Below are 23418 nucleotides of genomic sequence, written 5' to 3'. Positions count from 1 at the left end.
TTTTGGTTTGGGAACCAAAATAGCATGTACACCTGATTCTTAATATTGGAACTAATAGAGAAGGTTCTTCTGGCTGGAGCTGAGTTACTAAACTCAGCTATTTTAAAATAAGTTCCAACAAGGACCTTATTGTAGTTTGTGCTTTGGTGTAATGATGTGTAAGTGGAATGAGAAACTCTAAATGTAGGTGGTGGAAATAAAAAAAAAAAAAAAAAAAAGAGAGAGGGAAAAAAGGGAAAAAGAAATACGAAAAAAATGAAAACTATTTTGTGGAAAAGTAAACTTGGTGAAGAAAATGCAACTTAACCTATCTTCTTGGTGCACATTTTAAAAATAAATGATTGACACCATGCATATTTGAAGCTTTTGATCATTGATGCAGAAGTTAAATGAACAGGACATACAACTGTGATTAATTATTGACAAAAGTCCTTCCTTTCATATGTATAGTTTGTAGTTAGATATGAAGGTTGAGTTCACTTGAATTCCAAAGTCGAAAAGTAATGCAAACAATATTCCAGTTGATCAACTTCATACATGTGGTTCTATTTATTATGCAAATCTCTTCCAATATGTTTAAATCAGCATGCGGTAGTGGGGTTTTTGTTTCTTCAGAGTGTGTTTGTAGAAGACCCAATTTGTGCTTTGCATGCTGCAGTCTGATGCATCCAATGTTTCATAGTCATGCTGTAGCTATGTTAGTTTTCTTTATTTAAAAAAAAAAAAAAAGGCAAATCCCCAAGCTTGTTTGTCATGTTCTATCTGCAAGTATTTGACCTTTTCACCTTAACTTCCATGGACCTTGGGATTAACTCGGAATAAATCACTCCTTTCTGAGGTGTTTGTACTAGAACTACATTGGTTAGCTGGGTACTTCAACATCCATACAAATGATGGTGCATTAACCTCTTTTTGCTAAAGAGACCAGATGCTGTTTCATGACATGTTCTGTTTTTAACTGTCGTTATTCCTTGTAAACATGCCAGTGTAAATTATACTGGGGAGGGAAGATTAACTTGTAGATCTCCTAATAAAAGTTTATGGTGGTTTTTTTTTTCTTTTTTCTTTTTTTTAAAGAGCAATGGAAGACCTTCTGTAACTTAACTGCAAATTGAAGATAATAGTATTGTGAAATTTTAGTTTAAATTAGTTGGGTTGAGGTCAAGCTTTTTCTTTTTAATAGGCATATTTTTGCAATAAAACGGTATTTCAAATATTCTCAAGTATTTTGGACACTCAAAACACCTGTACATAGCAATAACTGGGTACTCGACAAAAAGGAGAAGGTAGCTGTGTCAAGAAGTCCAGCACCTTGTCAAGCTAGTGTTACTATATTCCTTTTACCCTATAGCTGATCAGAATTACAATGTATGTATTTCCTGTATTGAGGGTACTGGATGTCTGAGACAGTTTGTTTTGGAAGGTGATTGTATGGATTCTTGATGCAGTTCAATGAAGGAAGGACCAAGCAGGGTGAATAAATCCATGCCCCTGGGCTGGATCACTCTTCCTCTCGCCAACTACCATCTTTCTGCTTCGTCTTCTGGCCTCTTGGCTTTTTGGAAATTTACCTTTCATTGCCTCTCCTTTCTGATTTCTGCTTTTGGAATGTACAGATCTTACAAAATAATATTTAAATAATATTAAAAAAAAAAAGTGACAGGGCTTCTGATGTTCTTGTTACCCTTATGAGTCTACCCCTTGGCTTAAATGGTAGATTTTTTTTGCAGTTCTCCAAGTCGGTAGCAGTAACAGTGATCTGCTCACTTGTCTTTTTTTAATCTTCTGAGGTGATAAAATCCAATACTGCTTTTTTTATTGAAGCTTGTTGACATTAAGAAGGAGTTCTCACATTTTGTTTCACACACATACACCCCCGCCAGTCAGGCATAATAGTTGCCTGAGACTGATGGTTTTCCTTGACACCTGAGAATCTGGAGATCGGCTGAAACCTCCTTGTGTTGTATGGCCTTGGCTAGTTCTTCCTGCTGCTGCATCTTGCAGATAAAATGGCAAGTTTAATTTTTATCCGTTTATCCATCTTTTGCAGATGGTAATGAAGAGAGGAATAATGCATACATGGGTATGGGGAAAGGAGAAGCAGGCATGTTCAAATCATGCTATACAAATGTATCATCAAACTATATAGATGTATAGTTCTGGAATTAATTGTCAGGAAAAAGTGTTTTGGAACCAGAGCTATGGAATGTAAGTGGTACTTGGGCTTATGAAGAGGAATGCAGGGTAACTTAGATCTGTCATGCAGTTACATGTCATTAATATCTAGCAAAAACTGTTTCATGGAATCAGGCTTAACTGAAGTAGTCTTTCTTGATCCAATACCGAACTTTTTGCATGGTAAAATGTGGATTTTACTTGTTAGCTATGATGTAATGTTGCTGTGATATGGAGGCTATCGGTGTAATTGTAGGCTGACTAATGACTTCTGTATAGAGAAGGGGGGGCGGAAGAAGAAGTGGTAATCCAAAGCATCGGATGCATAAGTGCAAGTTCGTTGATATCTTTACTGGGCAGGGAGTAATCGTTAAACATGTAATGATATAATTTAAATCAGCACTTGCAAGTTTTCATGCATTTGAAATAATTGTGAATCTTTATTACTGTTCCACAAGTGATGAACAAATAAGTATGTTAAGTTACACAAGCATCACTTAGGAAATCTGTACTTTATGCCCTGAAGAAATAGGTTTGTGTGGAAAGGAACTCTTTGGTTTGTTGGCTTCTCATTATGGTCAGTTCTTTCCTGTCATGGTTGGGTTGTATGGCAATTTCTTCTCCTTTTCCATTGCTTCCCAAATCAATAATGGTTCGAAGCAAAACCATGAGAATTGGTAGTTTACTGTCAGGACAGGTTAGGGAAGGACTCCTCTTACGCTAAAGGCTATTGCAGGTTTCTGGAGGCGTTTTGATTCCTGCAGTTTTGTTGCTCTACAGACTTTCCAGGGGCTATTGGAGAAGCTGTGGGACCTGGAATGAGGCAGTCACAGGGGTGGTTGGATGTTCGGCTCTGCACTCTACAGCAGGCAAGGAGGCCAAGGCACTGCTTGTCAGCTCAGTTTGGGCACTCGTATCCGCACTGTTGTGATCCGATACCTTCCATTGCTCACTGTGAGGGAAAATCTTCCTTCCCACAGGAAGGCAGGAAAACATCTAGACCAAGTTGTGGTCCCTTCTGAGTGCCTTAATCATAAGGCTCCTAGAGCAGGTCTCGTGCAGTGTTCCTGAATTGAAATTGCTGCTGCTTTGTCTGCATCTCAAGTTATTTTCGGCTGGGCAGGCTACAGAAAGATCTTCCTGACACCTCTGGTCAGACTTGCATTTTCATGTATTCCTGGTTTCCAGATTGTCTTCTGGCTGGAGGCAAGAAAATAGGGCAGTGACTGCTCAGGTCAGGTTTCTCTACCCTGGGTGAATCCTGTGTCCCTGCCTGTTTAAATGGAGGGACACCTTTGACTCGGGAAGTCATTGAATTAAATTGTTGGTCTACAGGAAAAATATATTCTTCTGCAAGTGTCTCCTGTTCTTTACTAAGTATCATCTACTGGTCTCTGCTGTAGTAAAAGGATACTGCCATAGCTGAATCTTTGGCCTGACCCGGTGCAGCCTTTTCGTATGCTGATGTGGTAGTTTCTAAGCAATGTGGTAAATAATATGTGTTCCAGCTGCACTGAATTACTTAAAAGGGAGGAAAGTTTTTGGAGAGGAGGACTGTGACAGCTCTTGACATGCATTTTTCTCTCTTCACCCGGACTCTCAAAGCACAGTTCTTCCTTTGCCATCCGCTCTGTCCTCATCTTTCCTTTTCTTGGCTTGGAGCCTTTGTTTCGTCTGAGACTGTGATGATGTTTGACAAATGCTTGCCTGCTACTTCAACACAAACAGCTCTTTCTGAGCGCAGGATGAGGTGGTAGCTAGAAGGTGCTGTTCATTTTCACCATTTCATAATGCTTCAAGTCATTGCTACCTGTTAATTGAAATGGTAACATTTAACTCTCAAATTCTTAGTTTGCTTTTCCCAAGCATAACCTTGGGTTTCCTTCTATGGTAAGAAATGCTGATATGATCATGGAGGGAAAAAGAAAAATACTTACAGGCAGTATTTGCTTTCTTAAACCTTTACCAGGTAAACCAGAATTGACAAGCATTGGGTTGTGGGAAAATGATTTGTGTGCTGCTTCGTGGTCAGGCCTGACTACACAAGACACTTGTTTTAAGTTAAGACATTGGATATGTCTATCCAATATAGACATAAACTTGGGACTTCAGGTTTTGATCGAATTGGACTTCTTCAGATCATGCAACGGGAGCCTAATGACCATACTGTCTTCTCCTGCAGCTGGAATACCAAAAGGTTAACCTAGGTCTTCAGAGCATCTTAATTTGAGCCTTTGGTTTTCCTTCTCCTTCTAGTGAGTGAGTGGGAGGCAGCTCAAGATTGTAATATACCAAAATACTTACTCTTTCCAAAGTGTTTTCATATAAATACACATGTCCCGCTAGTACACACAAGCTTCTATTTGTAGCTGAAATATAAAGCAATGTGTTAAATAAAAATGGAGAAGGCTTCCAAATTCATGGCTAATATGTCTTTTTGTAATATTGAGCAAAAGTAATATATTTAGCGGGGAACAGAGATTCAATGCAAAATACAAGTTTGCTTTGAGATTGTTTTTAGTTAGGCACTGGGAAAGCTTGCTTACAGCTGACGGTTTCTTAAGTTAGCGACAATACCATCTGGGGTAGGAAATTGCTTCCAACTCCTTTATTCTCTGGATGAAAAGATAAAATGGAATAGCCTTCTTTTCTTCCTGACTGGTGTATTGGAGGGGAAGCAATGGCTTGCAAAACCTTTGCTTGCTTATGGACCATGTGGTCAGGCGTAACTTTTCACCTGTTATTTCCTATAACATTAAGAACTAATTGTAACACCGGGACTTCTTCAGTGCCGTTTAATTACTGTGGAATTGCATCTGATCTGCTTGGTAGGAGCATTCTGTGCGTGCGACACGCAGTCATTCATCTGGTTTGTATGGGTTTGGAGAGGATTAAATCAGGATTCGGAGTAATGCTGCATGGATTTGTAATGGAAATGTCATTCTGTTTGCTTTCAGTTGACTAGACCTTTACAGAAGGAACAAAATGATAAATGTTTTTGGAGGTAGAAAAATGGAGCCTTATTTCTCTTTTTTTGGTGTGGAATTGTCAGTGAGGTTGGACCCGAGTGCAGCCCTAAGGACTTCATTTCTATTGGGAGCAATGATGAACTTAACTCACCAGTTTTCCAGAAATCAGCCCACTCCTGCCCCCAGTAGTGTTTATTTAATTTTATAGTAAATGGCTTTGTGGTTTATTTCTGTCTAGATTGTGCTACTGAAAAACAGCATGTTTCTAGAATAAACAGGTATTTTCCCTTACCAGGGCAGGAACGTTACCGCTGCTGCTGGTAGTTGCAATTGTTGATGTTAAGTATGATGTGCAGTAAAAAATAGCATGTTTTTAGAACAGGCAAATATTCTCATTTTTCTGGGTGGAGAAGTTACTGCTGATGGTGGCAACCGCAGCTGCTGACATTTAGCATGATGAGCAGTCCAAGGCTTTTCTTGTAGAGAAGAAACGTGTCGTGGTGGATGGGAAGCAGTTTAACTTCACTTAGACTGGAAGAGTCTTCTCACAATCCTGAAGGACTGGAGTTAGTTTGAGTTTGCTAATGCCCGTGGAGGTGATAGAGCTAGACTTGCTACAGAGAGCGCATCCATTCTGCAGAATGGTAATTTCTGGTATTCTTGAATTTTTGTATAATTTATCCAAACATGTTTTTCATGTTGGACTGTCAGTCTTGTAAGATTGAGTGTGACTTTTGGTCTCATGTACCCAAAGCCTTAGCATGAAATTCTGTGCGGCAGACCGTTAAATGTCATGTACTGATTTTCTGAATGTTGTCCACTTTTACAGATGCCTTTGTAAATAGCCAGGAATGGACACTAAGCCGATCTGTACCAGAACTGAAAGTGGTGAGTTTATATTTACTTCCATCTCTGAAAAACTTCCAGAAAATGTTAGCACAAGTGAAAATCTTCTAAACTTCATTAAATCTACTGTTGGTGGAAAAAATACAGAAGCAATTTTAAAAAGTAAAGCATCTTTCCTCAACAGAACTATCTTTATAAAGCTTATGTATCTTCTATTTTTATAATCATACTTCAAAGATCTATTTGTAGTTTATTGCTGTTTCGACTTGTTTGCTACGTGAACCAGCTTCCTAGGGTGGTCTTCTCAGTAGGGAAGTCTTACACTTCTGTAAGAGGGGGAAGTGGGAGTTAGCAGGTGATATGTAAAGCTCCTTTTATCTCACTGTAATAATTTTTCACAATTTCTTCAAGGACCAAATGTCTTTTCTCCCTCTCTTAAAAGAATTTAACTGCACTTATACGGAATAAAAAAAAGAGTATTTTCAAGGTTCGTATAGTGAATCAAAACCTACATTTTACTATAAGAATGAACAGTGATTTAATAGCTGCTTACAATAACTTTTCTCTTGGCTGAGCCATTTACCATATAGGTGGAAGAAAAGGCAAAAATAACAGAGACAGATCAGAGGAATTTCCCAGATTTGCCCTTTTAAGTGTTATGAACATGGAGGCTGGAGATGAGGGCTCAAACCTCCTTGTAGTGGATATCAAACCGGCAGCTTGTCAAGCCAGCAGCACAGAGTTCTTGAGGCCACATTGCTGTGATGTTTACCACATGGAAGTCCAGATTTAATTAAACACAATCAGTTTCTCAAACTCTACAAAACGACTGTGCTGTCGTACCCAAGATCCAGAACTTGGTAATAGCTTTGGTAGGTGTCTGTGCTCAGCTCCTGTTGTCCAGCTGTAACTGGATGAGCTGCTCCGATCCAAACACCCGTTTGCTGAGTGGCAAAATGAATCGGGCAAAAGCATCTGAATTTAAGAATGGGCAGCTGGGGCCATGCTTCACTAGCTCGCTTGTCATGTGGTACATGTCTTTTTCCAAATCTGAGTTGATAATAGTGTTTATGGAAGTGAGAGAAAGCATAGGTCAAACTTAGCATGACAAATGCACTTAACGCAAAATGGCATTTTAATTGAAGCAGCTTCCTCATGACTACATTTATGTTTGTTTTGATTTCAGCAACGCACAAGGTAAGTAGAAGAGGAATGCGGTAGTCAGTGGATGTAACTATATAATACAAGAAGGGCCTGCAGAGGGTCACCAGATTCAGTTTAACTGATGGTGTAATTTGGAAGACAAATACCTCCCAAAATACCTCGCATAATAAAATGCTAAGAATTTAGGACTGGAAGGTGTCGGTCGGATATGAGTCCAGTCCACTGTGGTAATAGCTAAATAATGCTGAGGGGGATCTACAGAGGGTTTCCTTGTTCGTCCCTTCCCCTTCCTAGCCCTATCAATTCACAATACCCAGCAGCTCACGGCTTGGACAGGTACACTCTTTGCTGTGTAAAAAAACTGGCTGGATGGCCGAGCCCAGAGAGTTGTGGTCAATGGAGTTAAATCCAGTTGGCGGCCGGTCACGAGGGGTGTTTCCCAGGGCTCAGTACTGGGGCCAGTCCTGTTCAATATCTTTATCAATGATCTGGACGAGGGGATCGAGTGCTCCCTCAGTCAGTTTGCAGATGACACCAAGTTGGGCGGGAGTGTTGATCTGCTGGAGGGTAGGAAGGCTCTGCAGAGGGACCTGGACAGGCTGGATCGATGGGCCGAGGCCAACTGTATGGGGTTCAACAAGGCCAAGTGCCGGGTCCTGCACTTCGGCCACAACAACCCCAGGCAACGCTACAGGCTTGGGGAAGAGTGGCTGGAAAGCTGCCCGGAGGAAAAGGACCTGGGGGTGCTGGTTGACAGCCGGCTGAACATGAGCCGGCAGTGTGCCCAGGTGGCCAAGAAGGCCAACGGCATCCTGGCCTGTATCAGAAATGGTGTGGCCAGCAGGAGCAGGGAGGTGATCGTGCCCCTGTACTCGGCACTGGTGAGGCCGCACCTCGAATCCTGTGTTCAGTTCCGGGCCCCTCACTACAAGAAGGACATGGAGGTGCTGGAGCGTGTCCAGAGAAGGGCAACGAAGCTGGTGAAGGGCCTGGAGCACAAGTCTGATGGGGGGCGGCTGAGGGAACTGGGGGTGTTCAGCCTGGAGAAGAGGAGGCTGAGGGGAGACGTCATCGCGCTCTACAACTACCTGAAAGGAGGTTGTAGCGAGGTGGGTGTTGGTCTCTTCTGCCAAGTAACAGCGATAGGACGAGAGGAAATGGCCTCAAGTTGCGCCAGGGGGAGGTTTAGATTGGACGTTAGGAAAAATTTCTTTACTGAAAGAGTGGTCAGGCCTTGGAACAGGCTGCCCAGGGAAGTGGTTGAGTCACCATCCCTGGATGTATTTAAAAGACGTGTAGATGAGGCGCTTAGGGACATGGTTTAGTGGACATGGTGTGTTGGGTTGACGGCTGGACTCGTTGATCTTAGAGGTCTTTTCCAACCTTAATGATTCTATGAATAAACTTATGGCTTGCTGGTGAGACCAAAGCTGCAATTATTATGTGCTTTAATACAGAACACAAAGAACTGCTGAGCATTAGGTAATGGTCTTAGGGTACAGGCATTTCTGCAATACCGCAGCTGCATTATGTGAATACTTTTGTCTTGGGTATCTTGCCCCCATGCTGTATGAATCAGTGGTAGGAAAATAAACTTCTGCTGAATGGCTGCTGTAGAGAATTGATTTTAAGTGGTCAGCATGCATGAGGCTCAAGATTACTGTCTGCGGCTTCAAGTTTTATAATCCTGGATAAAAGGAACTCTTACCATTACAAAAATAATAATTTGATTATACCACTGCAAATTATTGAAGCTAGCAGCACCAGCTGTGGCTGTGAACTTGTGCTCCAGCAGGAAGGGCAAATTAGGAACTCCATCTGAAATCTGCTGTGCCTTTCCTATCATCTGCCCTTGGGAAGGAGTTGGTGCGGTGAATCATCTCCGTGTCGCAGCCCTGCTTCCAGCCTCATCGTCAGCACTCGCTTTTGGCTGAGGAAGGAAAGGGCCATGTTAAAAGCTAAACCTGCCTCTTCTGCCACAGCGCTATCATTACGTTCACCACTAAGGATAGCTGTGGGTGCGTTGCTTTAGCTTGTGGCTGTGTTGGGGATGTCGGAAGCATGAGAAGCGTGGAGTATTTGCTCCTGTCGCTGTACAGTGCAGATGGGGAGGTGAGGCTTAATGTTGCAAGGTTATGAAGGAGCCCCAGCTTTAGCTGCTGTGCTCTGCAAGAGAAGATGGTTAGTAACTCACTGGGAGAGATTGTTTTCTCTGTAGAGGTGGGAGGTCCTTAAATTGAGGTGGTGGTTTGATTTTTCTTTTTTTTTTTTTTTTTTAATAGCAGCTGTTGTTACACCATTAGGCTCTACACAAGTTTAAGGGGAATAGAAATGGGCTCTGGGAGAGCAGAGAAAGCACCACGGGGTTGCAATAAAGAAAAACCGATGGATGTATTTTTCAGCATACTTTTGAGGAAAGAATACCAGTCTTTCCTTCTGTCTCCTTTTTTAGCAATACACGTTGGACTTTATTTCTTTCCTGTTTTCAGAAGGATATTTGTTTCTGCCGATCAAATACTACCACAGAGTTTTACTTATGGATCTTGGTGCTTCTATTATGGTCAAGAGCGTGCTAGGCCAGCTGAGTGAGACCAGTCCCTTTCCCGAGCAATGGTATTCCTGGATCCCCTTTATCCAAATGTAAAATAAGGATCTGTTAGGCAGAATAAATATGAGATCTTAATTAAAATCATTTAATTTGTTCCAAAAAAAATATGCCAAGCGCAGTTGGGCTTCTGTGCTGGATAGCTTTAAAATGCCAAATGCCATCAATACATTTATGCATTTTTACAAACAGGCTTTAGTAGGACATGAGCATAGTGGTTTGGATTTATTTTACAGCACGTCTGGCACATGCAAATAAATGATTCAGTGTTGCATAAATCATAACTGGCAGAGCATTGCGTTGTAGCCTTGTTAGCTGAATTTTCTCATTTCTGAACTGGGTTAGGGTGGTATTTTTGTTCTGTAACATGCTTGTCATAACTTTGTGCATTTCATATGTATCCATAAACAAATAGAAATGACTCAGATTGTGTATAAAATATAGGAGACAGGAATATGACTACTGTAAAAACGTGCTGGCATATTTGTCATACTGTGGGGGATCATCCTTAAAACAAGTATTAATCCTGATTAAGAGAGAAATTGTATTAAAGTCAGATTTTTCCCATGTAACGTTTATTGCTCCTAGTTTTCAGAGGTTAACAGTGTGCAGAGACCCGGAGCAGTAATACCAAGCACCGCACTGAAGAACAGAAGGCAGATTCTGCTAGATTTTTATTTTGTGTACTTGTTTCCTATCTGGTAGAAAAGAGATGGCTGCCTTGTCTCTTGAAATGCAGGCGCTGAGGTGAGATCTTAAGGAATCCTCTCTGTCACCAGATGAGAAGAGGAGGAGGAGGAGGTCGATGTCTCCTGAATGCTTTCGGAAGTACTTGTCTAGGGAAAAAATAAAGCTGTGCTGCAAATACAGATTTTATAGTCAGGTTTGAGGAAACTTGCTTTGGGTTCCTGTGATTTTTGAGAAGTTAACATTAGTACTCCAGCACAAAACTAACTGTGTTAATGCTTTTTTCGTGTTCATTTTTTTCACCATTTAAGCTCCTAAAGAACTTTTGTCAGTTCAGTGGGTAGTTTGAAACTGATTTAAAATATAAATGCAGGAACCTCTCTATTAAGAAACAACTCAAGTCCTGCATTATCTTTAAAACACCAGTGGTTTTTGCTCTCAATCTTGAGACAATGTATGGAAATGAATAAAAGGAGAAAGAGGGAGAAAATACACTGCCTTTCTTTGAGGATTGTGCGTGGTTTTTAATAATATATCTTAAGGGAAGAAGGCCCTAGTTTTACTATATGAGTTAATGAAGTGGTTTCTTAATTGAAATACACATCTTGCTCCTCCTGATCACTGCTTTCTGCATCAGTTTGTAGCATCATGTTTAATAATGCTCTTCTGGCCAGGCACCTTTGTCTTTCTGGGTGCCTATAAGGAGGAACATACTGGAGAACCTGAAGTGCTGTAAAATTACATATGCTGATATGGTCTTTGGGATACTTGGAAGAAAAAAAAAAATTGTATTCTTAATGCCTTTCAAATATTTGGGGTCTCTGACTAAATACAGTAACACGTCCCAGCCGTGGGCAAAGGACATAGCGTGTTCACTCTCACTGGAGCCCAACTTGATGCTTTTCTGTTGTTCCTGGCAGTTTTGCCCTCTGACTGGTTACATTTTTTGGCCCAGGTATAATATAAAATAGCATTAATTTGCATACATGCAGGACTAGTCACTTGTAAGTGAAGGTTTCAGTATCTGTTGTGAAAGTGTTTGCGTGACTGATTAGATCTCCTGATCTACTGGAGCGTTTTTTTTGTGGTTGTGTTGGTGCTACACTGGTTTGCTACAAAGTAGGTCAGAAGCAGCTTCGGTATGTTGTTTCCAAAGGTCTAGAGCTACTTTCTAAAGTGAAAACATAAAACATTCTTCTCTGTCAGTATTTTCCTAGCAAACCCATGTGAAGCCTGCTTGCTTTCCAATTCTTCAGAAATTGCGGTGCTCAGAAAGGGCCTCAGCCTGGCTGTTTATCTGCAGGGGTACATCTAATCTACTGATTTACAGATGGGATTTTTGGTGTGCTTGCCATTTTTTGCTCATAATACAGAGCCGGTGGGGAAGGAGGAGAGAGAGATGCTTGCTTTGGGAATGTGGTGTTCAGCTTCTGCTCTGGGGTGAAGCTGCTGCTGTAGTGAATACAGCCTGCTGATGAGCTATGTGCTGAAGAAAACGGGCAACTAGCAGGCAGCTTAGTTAATATCTTTTTAAAAATTGGAAACAATCTGAAAAACACTATCTTGGCCACTTGGATTTAATAAAAAAAAAGTTAAATAAGCTTTCATGCACTAAATCTTAACTATTTGAGTGGTCGTGAATCCTGAAGAGTGTGAAATGCGTAGTTCTAGGCAAAGGGAAAAAGGGGAGAAGTAACCTCTCACCAGCAGGCTTTGTGTGGGAAGGGAGAGGGTATCAATTTTGCGGTGAGAAGAGGAGGGGTGGAAAGGCCAAGCTGATATTCACAGGATTTCCGCAGGCATCGCGGGTTTCTTTGTCTGAGAAACATGGAGGGTTATTTGAACATTTTGCTTATTTAGGGAAACGTGTGAGTAGACAAGCTTGCAGTAGTTTATTGGCATATAATGGAGGGAAAAGTCAATCACTTAAGAGGTTTCTTGATGTTTTGGGGTTAAATGACATACGTTAGAGGTGGTATTTTCTTCCTCTTACCTCTCACTTGATATCTGGTTGAACAATGGAGAAAGCTGAAATGAAGTTGTGGTTCAGTCAAGCATTCAGAATGCAGGTACAGAATTTGGATGTCAGTGCAATATTGCTTTAGTTTTTGTTCTTTGTGTGTGCAGGTGGACGTCCCAAGCCGTTTTTCACCGCTTCTGACTGTCTTCCCTGTACATTGAATGGGGGAATTGGGGATCAGTGTAATAAAAAAATTAGCTAATCAATATTGTGTGTTTTCTTGTGCCATACAGAATCTTAGGGCTTTGCTTACTGTCCACTCTTCACGTTCTCTTTTGAATACAGCAACTCATTTCTGTATTAAGTTTTCTTTAGGTCTTGCAACTTAATTTTCAATGATACACCATATACTTTCCCCATGCATCTGTGAGGTGAAAGAAGAATTTTGAAAATGTGGGTGTTGGAGAGAGAGCAGTTTCATTTCTCCTAATAGCTTGTGCTCAAGGTGAAAAAGGTCAAGCCAGAACGTGCAGGAAACCCAGTGCAGTCCCACCACGCGTGTTGGGACACCACAGCACTCGCTCGCAGTTGTTGCCTCTCTCATGTTGGCAAAACACGGAAATCATAGCGACCTCATGTTGTTGTTTTTCTGAGTGGATTGCCCAGAGGACTTAAATGATCCGTGTACCCAAAATGTTTGGTTGCTCAAACCAAAAGACCTTCTTTCTAGACTCTTTTTCAAAACCTTTGCTTTCAGCCAGTAAGTGTGGGCATCTTGGAGGCAACAGCCTTGGTTGTGTTGCAGGTCTGACCTGCTTGCAAAGCAGGGCGTGTGAAGCATACTAGTCATTTAGGAGGTCTGAGCTATCAGCTGTATCCTTTTCTTGTTGGTGTTTAGCATCCTACGTGATGAGGTTTATCAGGTAGATGGTGTCAGGCACCTGTAGAAGTTACCCTTCTCCCTAGAGAGGTTATCGGTTGCTTTTTCTTTTCTGTGAAGTTGCAAAAGTATGTCTTGTTAAGAAGATATCTTCTGTAACTTTTTTTCTGGGTTCCAAGCGAAGCTCACTAGTCTTGAAGGGGAAAACAGATCTGATAAATGGTTTTGTCTTGGCCAGACCTGAATGAAGCTCTGCAGTGTGTTTCCAGAGAGCGTTGTCCCATGGAAGTGGGGTCTGAGAACGCAAGGTTAGTCAGCCGCAGAGGTGGTGTTTGCCTCTGTCGCCTATCTTGCACTTACTTTTAGATGTAGATATCTCGGTATGTACTAGTGTGGCCTGTAATTTCTCTTAGCTGTAAGTTAGATTAAAAGCTTCCAGTGCAGTATGCTGGTTTAAACACTCTTCAAAGTCAGCCCAAAGCCCAATAAATGGATATGTGTTGTCCAACCCCTTGGGCTGTGGCTTCCCTCTTATTTTTGTGGGACAGCTCTTTGATAGCAGCTATGCTTGTAGTGGGTTTCTTGTTTTATATTTCTTTTTGTCTTTTTTTTTTTTAATTACAAACTGTTTTTGTCTGTTCAAGTTCTTTCCTGCTAACCTGAACAAGTCGAGGGTGAAGCTTCCCATAGCATTAGGCCAGCATGGGATCTCTTCTTTTCCTTGCCTTTTCTGCCCCTCACACCCCCAAGTTAGGTCATGGTTTATTCTTGTTTGCTATTACTTTTGAAATCTGTTTTGGGGTTCTTTGGGGTTTTTTCCCCTCCACTGTAGCCCACACTGTTCATCACGCTTAAAGCTTATGCTATCATAGCAGCTGAAGGGTGATGCCAGGCTGTCTACTCTCTGCCCAAGTTGCTGCTTTATCTGAGCTGTTCTTGCACATCAGTTGTAGAGATACGGTGGGGATCCTTTGCAGCACTGTTACCCTTGTCTTAATTGAAAGTTGTTCTGGGTTGTAAAGAATAAATAATTGTTGTTCCCTGCCCCTCCCCGACTCTAAAACTATCATTGGGTTAGTTTGAGGTGGCACCACTCTGTTGGTTTAAGAATTTTTGGTAAGGAGGACAGCTTCTTACCAATTAGGATTAAGAAAATGGAGCAGAGAATGTGCATTAATGTGTAACTTATGTGTAACTTGTTCATGCTGCCTCTGTCAATCTGGCAAACTCAGGCAGATCAGCAGAGTTCATCCTCTCTCCAGGGATCTTACATTCCAAACCTTTTGGTTGACGTCAAGATAAACATGTAAGAACGGAGTAGGCTTGGGTTTGCTTTAAAGGACAAAATAAGTTCCCATCTCGCCCCCCAAAAACTGAGTAAGCACAATGTCCTCAGAGCTGTGTTCAACAGGGAGATCTGAATAAGAAGATGACAACTGAGCAAGGAAAAAAAAAAGGCATTTATTTACAACATAGAGAAGGTATGTTCTCCAAACCCTCCTGTCCCCCGAACTATGCAGAGCAGGGCAGAGAGCCAGGCTTGGACCTTGCTGCATCTCTCAGTCCGCTTCTGGTTGATGGTCAGGCCCAGGGACGAATCGGCAGGACTTGTGTTGGCCAGTAACGCAAGACTGTGGCTTGAAAGGGATGGCTTGTTTTGGTATTGTGGGAGTAATGCAGGCAGGCTTCGTAACTCCCTCGCAGCCCTTTTAAAGCAACAAAAAAAAAAGCAAATCTTCTAGTCTTTGGCATTTGAGCACCTCTGGGAAGAAAACTGTTTTGGTGTTGGGCTACATTCTGTTCTTTCTGCCTGCTTTTTAAAAACAAATGCTAGCTAACCAGCTTAACAGAAAAATCACGTATGCTTTAAGATTGAGTTCTTCTGTTCGGTTGTCAGATGTTTGGGCATGGACGGTTTGAGTTGTAAACTTCTTGGTGAAGTAAGGGACTTCAGCAAGTCACACTAGACACATGCCAAGATCTAGCTGTCTATAGCCATACGTATCATGCGTGTGCTTCAGTAGCGAGTCAATGTGAATCACGTAGTGGATAGCCTACAGAGATACTTTCCAGTATGAGAATTTAGTGATGTGTTTATATTTTTCAGTAAAGAGGTGACAAGCTTGCTCTGAGCTTCAGGCTTCTTCCCTGAAGTCTATATATTGCCTGGTGTTCCCACTCAGCGTTAGAGGTGAGCTGAATAAAGCAGTGCTACTAACATAAACTGATTTTGGTTTATACGTTTTGTCATGTATATACTCTGCTGCAGCCTTAGCCTTTTGGCAGTTACTTTATCTGTCAGCATATTTTGGAGTGACTTATGTGGGCTTTCTCTTCAAGTGCAGAGAAGTTATTTCTGCGTTAAGATTTTGCTTGAATGTACTGCTTTTTACAGGGATTAATTGCAGTTGAACTTTTTTCCTTTTTTTTCCAGGGGATTGTTGGTAACCTAGCAAGTGGCAAGTCTGCACTTGTGCACCGGTATCTGACTGGCACGTATGTCCAAGAGGAGTCACCTGAAGGTATGTGGATATGCAAATTTCACTAATTTTTTTTTTCCCCACAAACTACATCTTTATTCATTTTTAATCATGTAGAAATGAATCAGTAAAGAATCTGATTTGCTGTTTCAATGTTCATGGAGATCTTTCCTTTAACATTCTCCAGACTGAGATAAGTATATATGATGAGTATAATTGTAGCTTTTTCATAACTACTTAGCATTCTTAAATACTTTGGCATCCAGTATGTGTCCATATGGGAAACTTCTAGTCCTGTATTGAGAAGAGTTGACTGCTGTCAGTAGTGCTGCTGCTTTCAATTTGGTTGTTGAAAGCCACAATTACTGTATCTAGTACTGGATTTCTGCAGAATTGGGCCCTTTGGTTTGTGATGTTGGGAGAATAAAAAAACTTCAGAAGGCTAAACTAAAGATGTAACTTGTTCCGTGTTTAATATATTAAATCTTTGGTCTTGAAGTTTTCTTTTTTAAAAATGTTCTTATGCCGTAGAAAATTAATTTATTTGTGAAAACATTGTGGTGTTTAACATTAATCCAAGTTTATAGCTTGAAATCAAAAATATCGTAGTATCTTATAGAGGTTATCTTACACTAAATACTTTTTTTGATTATTTTTTTTTTTTATCTATTCTCCTTATGAACTTTTAAATCCAACTCTGAGACACTGAATTTCTGGTTCCTTCTTTTCCTTACTGGCTGTTCCATTCTTTGCAGATATGGATGCAGGTAACTATACATTGTCTTCATGGCAGCTCTTGTTTTGAAGAGACAGATGGCAGTTTCTGTACTATAGCGTTTTCCCCTTGTTTTGTGTATCATTCTGATTTGTTTCCTTTTGATTTCAAGTCTTTAGTACATCTCACTGTTTTTGTCTCTTGCTGTAGTTGTCTTTTCAGCAATAGTTTGTAGCTTCATGCATCTATGATAACATTTGTTTCAAATTAACTCTTACCAAAGGAAGCTATTAAGCATAGTACTTGACATTTTAACAGTCTTGAATTGTAGTTAAAACGGGAGGAGAGGGAAAGGGAGGGATGGACAAGGCTTTTTCTTGTGTAATTGCAGTAACAGGGAAGTCTTCCAGTTTATAAGCTTGCCTTAAATGTTTCTGCTGCTTTGTAGCTAGGACTGATGGAGTGATAATTGAGCCTTGCAAAAAAACTGCATGTAGATCACATTTATGGCTGCTGCTTCTGGATGCTGACAGTGAGAAATGGTTATGTAGTATGTAGATCCACTGACTACAAGTCTTCAGCAAAAACGAGTATCTCTACAGATCTCTTACCTCATTTCCTAAACAGAAAATATTTTGGGTTTTTTTTTTTCTTGCAAGATTCAAATGTATTGATTATTCACAGGGTTAACAGTCCTCTCCTCCTAAACTATGAATATTTTAGATGGTGTTCCTTGAGAGCGTTACCATCTGTCCTCTTTGTCTTCAAGGATTTTTATTTACAGTGCTTGAGTGACGTTCCGACTGTTTTTCCTGAAAGGATTAGATTACAAAAGCAGTGTCAAATCATTTCTTTGCACATAAGTGTAGCTGACAAGCCTCACTAATGACACCATTCCATTTCATTAACAGTAGAAAAACTGGAATAATTAAGAGCTCTAATTCACCTTGTAAGGGATAGGGTCAAGATTTCTAATCAAGTTAGTATTAAAGGAAATTGAACCCATACAAACTATCCTTAGTAAACATCTGTAGTAGTGATTTGTTAGTGTTTTATTTCTTTCTCATCCAAGCCAAGTCCGTATGCTGCTGTTCTATAGAAAATACAGCAGCAGTGGAGATGATTCTGTTGCATTGCAGTGCAGGACTTGTGATTTTTACATTCTGCATGGGGACATAGCATTTGATAAATCGAGGCTAAGTGTAAGCCTTTATGTTGGACACCAATGTGGATCTTCCTCTTTTCCTTTTCTGAGGTATTGTAAATGTGCTGGGTCGTTAAATTGTATAAAGAATAGTATGTATATCAGACGTTAAGGTGTCAGATGCTTGACAATTTAAGAAAAACCAAAGTTTACTGACTTTGAATGGCTTACTAACAGCAAAATTTATCAGGCGTCGTATAATTCGTGTCTAATTGGTAAAATGATGGACACATACTTCATGTGAAAATGGCGATTACGACCAAGGACCGCTATTTCTGCTATCCTTTGCCTTCTAAATTGCTACAATTACCATGAAACCTGCCCTGAATTAGAAAACTGCCAGATCTCCTGTAGGCCTTCAAGGTAGCTTCAGCATTCCAGTAAATGAATGTTAAGTATATAAAGATGGTTTCATGTTTCCTTCAGCTCTTTGTTTAAGATGAGCTATTTCTCTTGCAGCCTGACACCACCTCCCCACCAAGAGGAGGAATCACATCACATCAAAGTGTAAAGCAGTTTGCTCTCATTGTCTGGCCCAACTTTTATTTCTGTTCAGAATTAATTTTAGTCTCTAGTGTGATTGTAACATGAAAACCTTTGTTTTCTCAAAGAAGAAGTTTGTCTTGGGAAGAAAATTGACTTTTAGACTCTTCCTTTGCGTATTTAACAAGCACATAGCTATACTCCTGCGTGACACCTTTTTACATCAGATGTATTTTGATGCAAGAAAAGAAATGATGTATTACCCCGTAACAAGTGGGAATTTCAGTAGTCTGGGACTTGCCATTTTTTCTGTAATGATACAATAAGGAAGTGGTGGGAAATAGGATATTTTACTGATTTGTGATCTTCTAAGAACCTCCTGAGTGATTGCAAGAAAAACTAAACAGCGTGCTGGTTTTTTTACGTAGCTGAAACAACAAGTAAGGTGCGTGCAACCCGGTATCTTTTTTCACCTGTCTAAAATTTAATTCTACCTGTAGGAATAAAATGAAACATGGTGTGCATGGAATTGAGACCAAGTACTTTGCAGACCGAGGTGAATTGAAGTTTACAGGAATAGTGAGTGTTAGGAGTATTCTGTTACTGTTTGGGTTTTGTTTCCAAAAAGCCACGGAGGCATGAAACATGACTTAAAGGCTTTTGCACATCTCTGTATGTCTTCTGAATACCCTAATCCATGTCATGATTATTTCAGTATTTTTTTTCAGTGAGCGTAATTAAAAAAAAAAAAAACAAAAAACAGATAAGTTGTGGTCTGAGGTGTCTCAGCTGGGATGAGGAAAAAGGAGTTTTTTTTTCTCTCCCACCCCACTGTCACAGCAAAGTGAGATGCTAGAACAGACAACTGATGTGAAGATGAACTGCTAAATCTGTCCAGTATATCTTCTGTTTAAGAAAACCAAGAAGAGGAGCTGAGGTCACATTAACAAAACCCCTTAAATTTGAAGATGCAGAGTTGAAGTGAGAGTTGAGAAGGAAGCAGGTTCCCTGCTGAGGAAACAGAATTAAGGTCGTGGCACCTTTGGCTATACAGTACAGCTGAAGGGGGAAAGCCAGTGCAAGAGGAGTAGCAACTGGTTTGGCTGTATCTTTGTAACTTTTGAAAAAGTTCTAAGGGCGCAGGTCTCCAGTGTAATGTATACTTGGGAGAGTGGCTTTAAAGTAACTTAAAGCATAACTTCTTTCCTGAAATTGGTAATTACCTCTTTCGCTGCTAGTTTTTGGAGAATTGGTGATTATCTAGTGGCAGTCTGCTCTACTTTGGCATTCAGATGAGGGACAAATGTTTTAAGTAGGTTAATAACTAAACGTTTGGGTGTATTTAAGATATTTTTCTTCCCTTTTTTTTTTTCCCAGGTAGAGTAGAACATTTTTTGCTCTCAAAAGCATAAAGGGGAGCAAATAGCTGTTGCAGTAGGTGGAGATTTCACATATCTGTGTGTGGAGGAACTTATGAATATAAAATAAATGAAAATGTAGGATGTGAATCTTTGCAATACTGTCTATAATCCTCAGGCTTCCCTTGTAGTACACGGTACAAAAGAAAGGCATTGGAAGCTTTTACAGAGGGTTATTTTAGCCACTAATAGTATCTCTTTTTACCGCTCTGTAATTTTATCTATGGATTTTTTTATTCCTTATATGACATAAGGTTATTCAATTGCCTTCGACGACTTCTTTCCCATTTCCTTTTTGTAATTGTAGCCCCTTTTAGTTCTTTTTCTCCTTGGTAGAATGGGTTGTAAGCGATTGCATTGGGTGTTTTATTCCAGTTGGTGTATTGTGACTGTCACCACGCTGTAGTGCGAGTGAGGCGCAGAGGTTTGTTTCGCACTCAGGTTTTGTAGCGCTGCCTGCGCTGCATCCCAGGTGAGCTGCAAGCCCGGCAGAGTACCACCGCGCTAGGCCCCTTTGTCTGTCCCTGAAGGATAAGGTGCATCAAAATTCAAGTGCCACTTATTTTCAGTTAGAGGTCTCTTATGTGTTAAGGGCTACAATAAATATGTTCCCCCAGTAAGCACTATAGAGTAAAGCCTTAATGTGCTTTCCAGAAAACTGTGATCATTTGCTTTCTTTCCAAACTTGACCTGAAAATAATTTTATACTACAGCAGCCTCCACTGATTAACTTTTTCAGTACCTACAATGAACAGTGTATCACTTCAGTAACAGGCATGGTCCTAAAACTTAATGTTTATTATTTAAATACTAACAAGGTGTCACCTTCAGCCTTCCGTTCAAAGAAGGAATGTAATGAGATTACTATGAAAGTAAGTTGCTAGCCTGTTACCAAAACATGTAGAAATTTCATATTGAGGGATGAATGTCCATGTTTTTCAGTTTCTATCTAGTAACTATTTCCATATTGTGCTACTGCAGCAGAGTGTAATTGTGCAAGGAGGATTGAGAAAGGCTACTTCAAAATTTCAACTGCTTTTGTTCAGCATCCCTCATGATACTTTTGTCTGGCCGTAGGCTCTTACAAAATACGTATACAAAAAATACAAGCATAATCTATTAAGCTAGAAAACCTTCCAGTTGGCTTCATTCATGGAAAAGGTTTAATGCTTCGGTTGCTGGGCTCTGAGATGAAACCAAGAATGGAACTTGTTCTCCTGGAAAAAAAAGAAAAATGTGGTTCTTTGCTTGCATTATGTTAAATTAAGTGTTCAAACAAGCAAGACAGGAAAGGAATACCATGTTTTGACATTCTTTATACCTGGATGTGCTGGGAGATTTAAGAGTGAGATGGGGATCACAGTTTGGTGTTTCAGGTTGACTGGAACGTGGGAGCTGCAGCAGAATTGGACAACCTTTTTCTTCTGTAAGACAGTGATTTTTGTCTCCTTCCCATGTGCAGGCTAAAAATGTAATTCTTTCTTCTGTGAACAATTTAGGTCCCTAAGGTTGCAAATCTCTTCACAGAAGCCATTAGCTGTTTTTATCTAGTTCATTGTTTTCAAATATGTAGGAATCTGGAGGCCATATTTAGTAAACAACCAAATTTTATCTTTCATGAGTGAGAAGAGAGGCTCTGTCCCAGACTAATCTGTGTGTTCTATTCTTGGTGAGCAAGCCAGCTGAAATGTAAATGAATAGCAGAGAAATTTGTCCTCTGAATATGTACTTACATGCTTTTCTTTAAAGATAGACTTTCATGCTTTTTCATTCATGGTTTCCTGGAATTCTATAAAATCATCATCATACATGTAAAAATCTACACATAGCTTATACGGAGAGATTTTACAAGAATTCCAAGTGCATATGCGTTCAAAAAAGCAACATGAACCTTAGAGTCCAGTTGCTTTTAAGGAGCTAGATACTGCATCCATTACAACATTTGAGCCACAAAACATAGGGAAGCTGAAATTTTCCATGTTGACTTCAAATCCTCAGAGCCATGTTTCGCAAGCTTTACACGGCACTTTGTGGGACAGCAGAAGCTATCAGAGTACTTTTTTTGTTTGTAAAAATGCAGAGAAACGCTGTGTTGTGTGCAGGAGACAATGATGACTTTAGACAGAGACAATCAAAATTATCTCCTTTCAGTTCTTTGTCTTCTGTTTTGTTACAATACTATCAGCTGATTATTTTTATTTGGCATTTCATGCTGACATCCAGGTATAAGATAACACTTCTTTTTTTTGATCATTTTAAAGTATTGCTGCAGTTGACTCTCTTGGGCTTTTGGAGCCTTTCAGGCTTAGCATGAAAGAGTGTGTTTATGTATATTCTGCAGTCTCCCCTTCCCAGCCCTTCCCTCTCCTCGTCCCCCTGAGACTGGCTGTGTGGTTTAGGGAATTCTTTGAAAACCTCTCTGTTCTAGCCGTCAAGTTGGCTACTGTTTAAAGTGTTGCACAAATAAGGAACTATGTTAATTAAAGGAAGAAGTTAGGTATTTGCTCTCTTCCTGGGGAGAAGGTGCTGAAGAAGCAGTTTCCTAGAAGGGACTTCCCTTTTAGCTTGTGTGCCTTGAGGGTCGATTAATCTTTAAGATGTCTTTAACGCGTTGCATCTTGAATACTCAAAGGTTTTGACGAGTAATGTCTGTGGGATTTGTGCCCTTCTCGTAACAGGCTCCTCTGAAGGTTGCGTCCCAGGTAAAAACTGTAATTTGGATTTATAGCTGCTATTACAACTTCAGGCTCTTAATAGTAATAAAAGTGCCTCTTAGGTCTCCAGTGCTCTCTGCTTTCTGCCGCTGTTGAGTCAAAAGCCAGTTTAGAGTTTCTGTTGCTGGAAGAAGGGCCTGCCTTCCACTTTCTTTTTCAAATATTACTTCTGGTCGTATTTCTGAATCATAGCCCAGTGTTTAGCTCTCGATCTTAAAGCAGAATTTAAACATGTTTGTTAAACATGTTTCTTTTTCAGCTTGTATTTGATTTCTTATTGGTGGTTTTTTTCTTTCCATTTAATCTTATGTTGTTTTGGAGGGTTGTATCAGAAAGTAGGGCATAGTAGTTAGCTGATTTTATTCACAATAAGTTTAATTCTCAAGAAATTTTTTTTTTTATGTGCTGCTATAGCAGGCTGTCACTAGGTTTTCTACATGTTTGAGGAGTGACAAGGGTCTTCCACCTTGGAGGATGGCAAGTGATCTTGGTTAAGTGATTGACTGCTGGGAAGGCAGGTTGTTCTGCAGGAGGTGCGGAGCTGCCCCTGCTCCATCAACATTATGTGTTGGGGGAAAAGGAGGAAAAAGGGCTGGAGGGAAAGTGGATCAGCTTAGCTCCTGACTCTCGTGGTCTGGCTTTCCTTCTGAGTGAGACTTTTAAACAGGCAACCTGTTTTCCTCAATGCTGCTAATTTTAAAACTTTTCATGTATATTTGTAGGGCTGCCACTTGGCATTAGGTAACATCCATCTGAAAAAACTTGTAATTTATTTCAGTATTGTCATTCTCTTTTCTCCCTCCTGCTTCCCCTTGGTCTGAGTGATACTAGCATGAAAGGTGTTCAGTGAACTACAGAGTACAGATGGAAAATAGATTTTCCTACCCCTTAAGATATAGTATGCTATTATGTAATGACCCTTCTGTTCTCATATTTGAATTGGAATATTTTCGGAGGTAATTTAAATTTAAAAAAAAAAAAATTATGATAGTTGCTTTGTCTCGGTTTCCTCAGCAGATCTCGGTATGATTTTTTTTGTGTGTTCGGACAGTATAATCACTGCTAGTTAAGTCCAATTTTAACTTCAGGGTTACTATTTGTAATGTAATACTGTAATG

At 40.2% G+C, this 23418-nt stretch overlaps 1 protein-coding gene across 3 annotated transcripts in view; it reads left to right on the top strand.

The window, feature by feature from the left end:
* The window catches only part of AGAP1 (ArfGAP with GTPase domain, ankyrin repeat and PH domain 1), a 392680-nt gene that overhangs the window by 115856 nt on the left and 253406 nt on the right, over positions 1 to 23418 (top strand). For all 3 annotated transcript variants that reach the window (XM_075153786.1, XM_075153785.1, XM_075153787.1), the window contains exons 2-3: positions 5974 to 6032; positions 15721 to 15808. In XM_075153786.1, the coding sequence (XP_075009887.1) occupies positions 5974 to 6032; positions 15721 to 15808 (147 nt within the window). The remainder of the gene's footprint in view (positions 1 to 5973; positions 6033 to 15720; positions 15809 to 23418) is intronic.

The sequence above is a fragment of the Calonectris borealis genome, chromosome 6 (assembly GCF_964195595.1).
Source record: "Calonectris borealis chromosome 6, bCalBor7.hap1.2, whole genome shotgun sequence".
Lineage (NCBI taxonomy): Eukaryota > Metazoa > Chordata > Aves > Procellariiformes > Procellariidae > Calonectris > Calonectris borealis.
The sequence above is the reverse complement of the archived record's forward strand: the minus strand, read 5'-3'. Positions and strand labels throughout refer to the sequence as shown.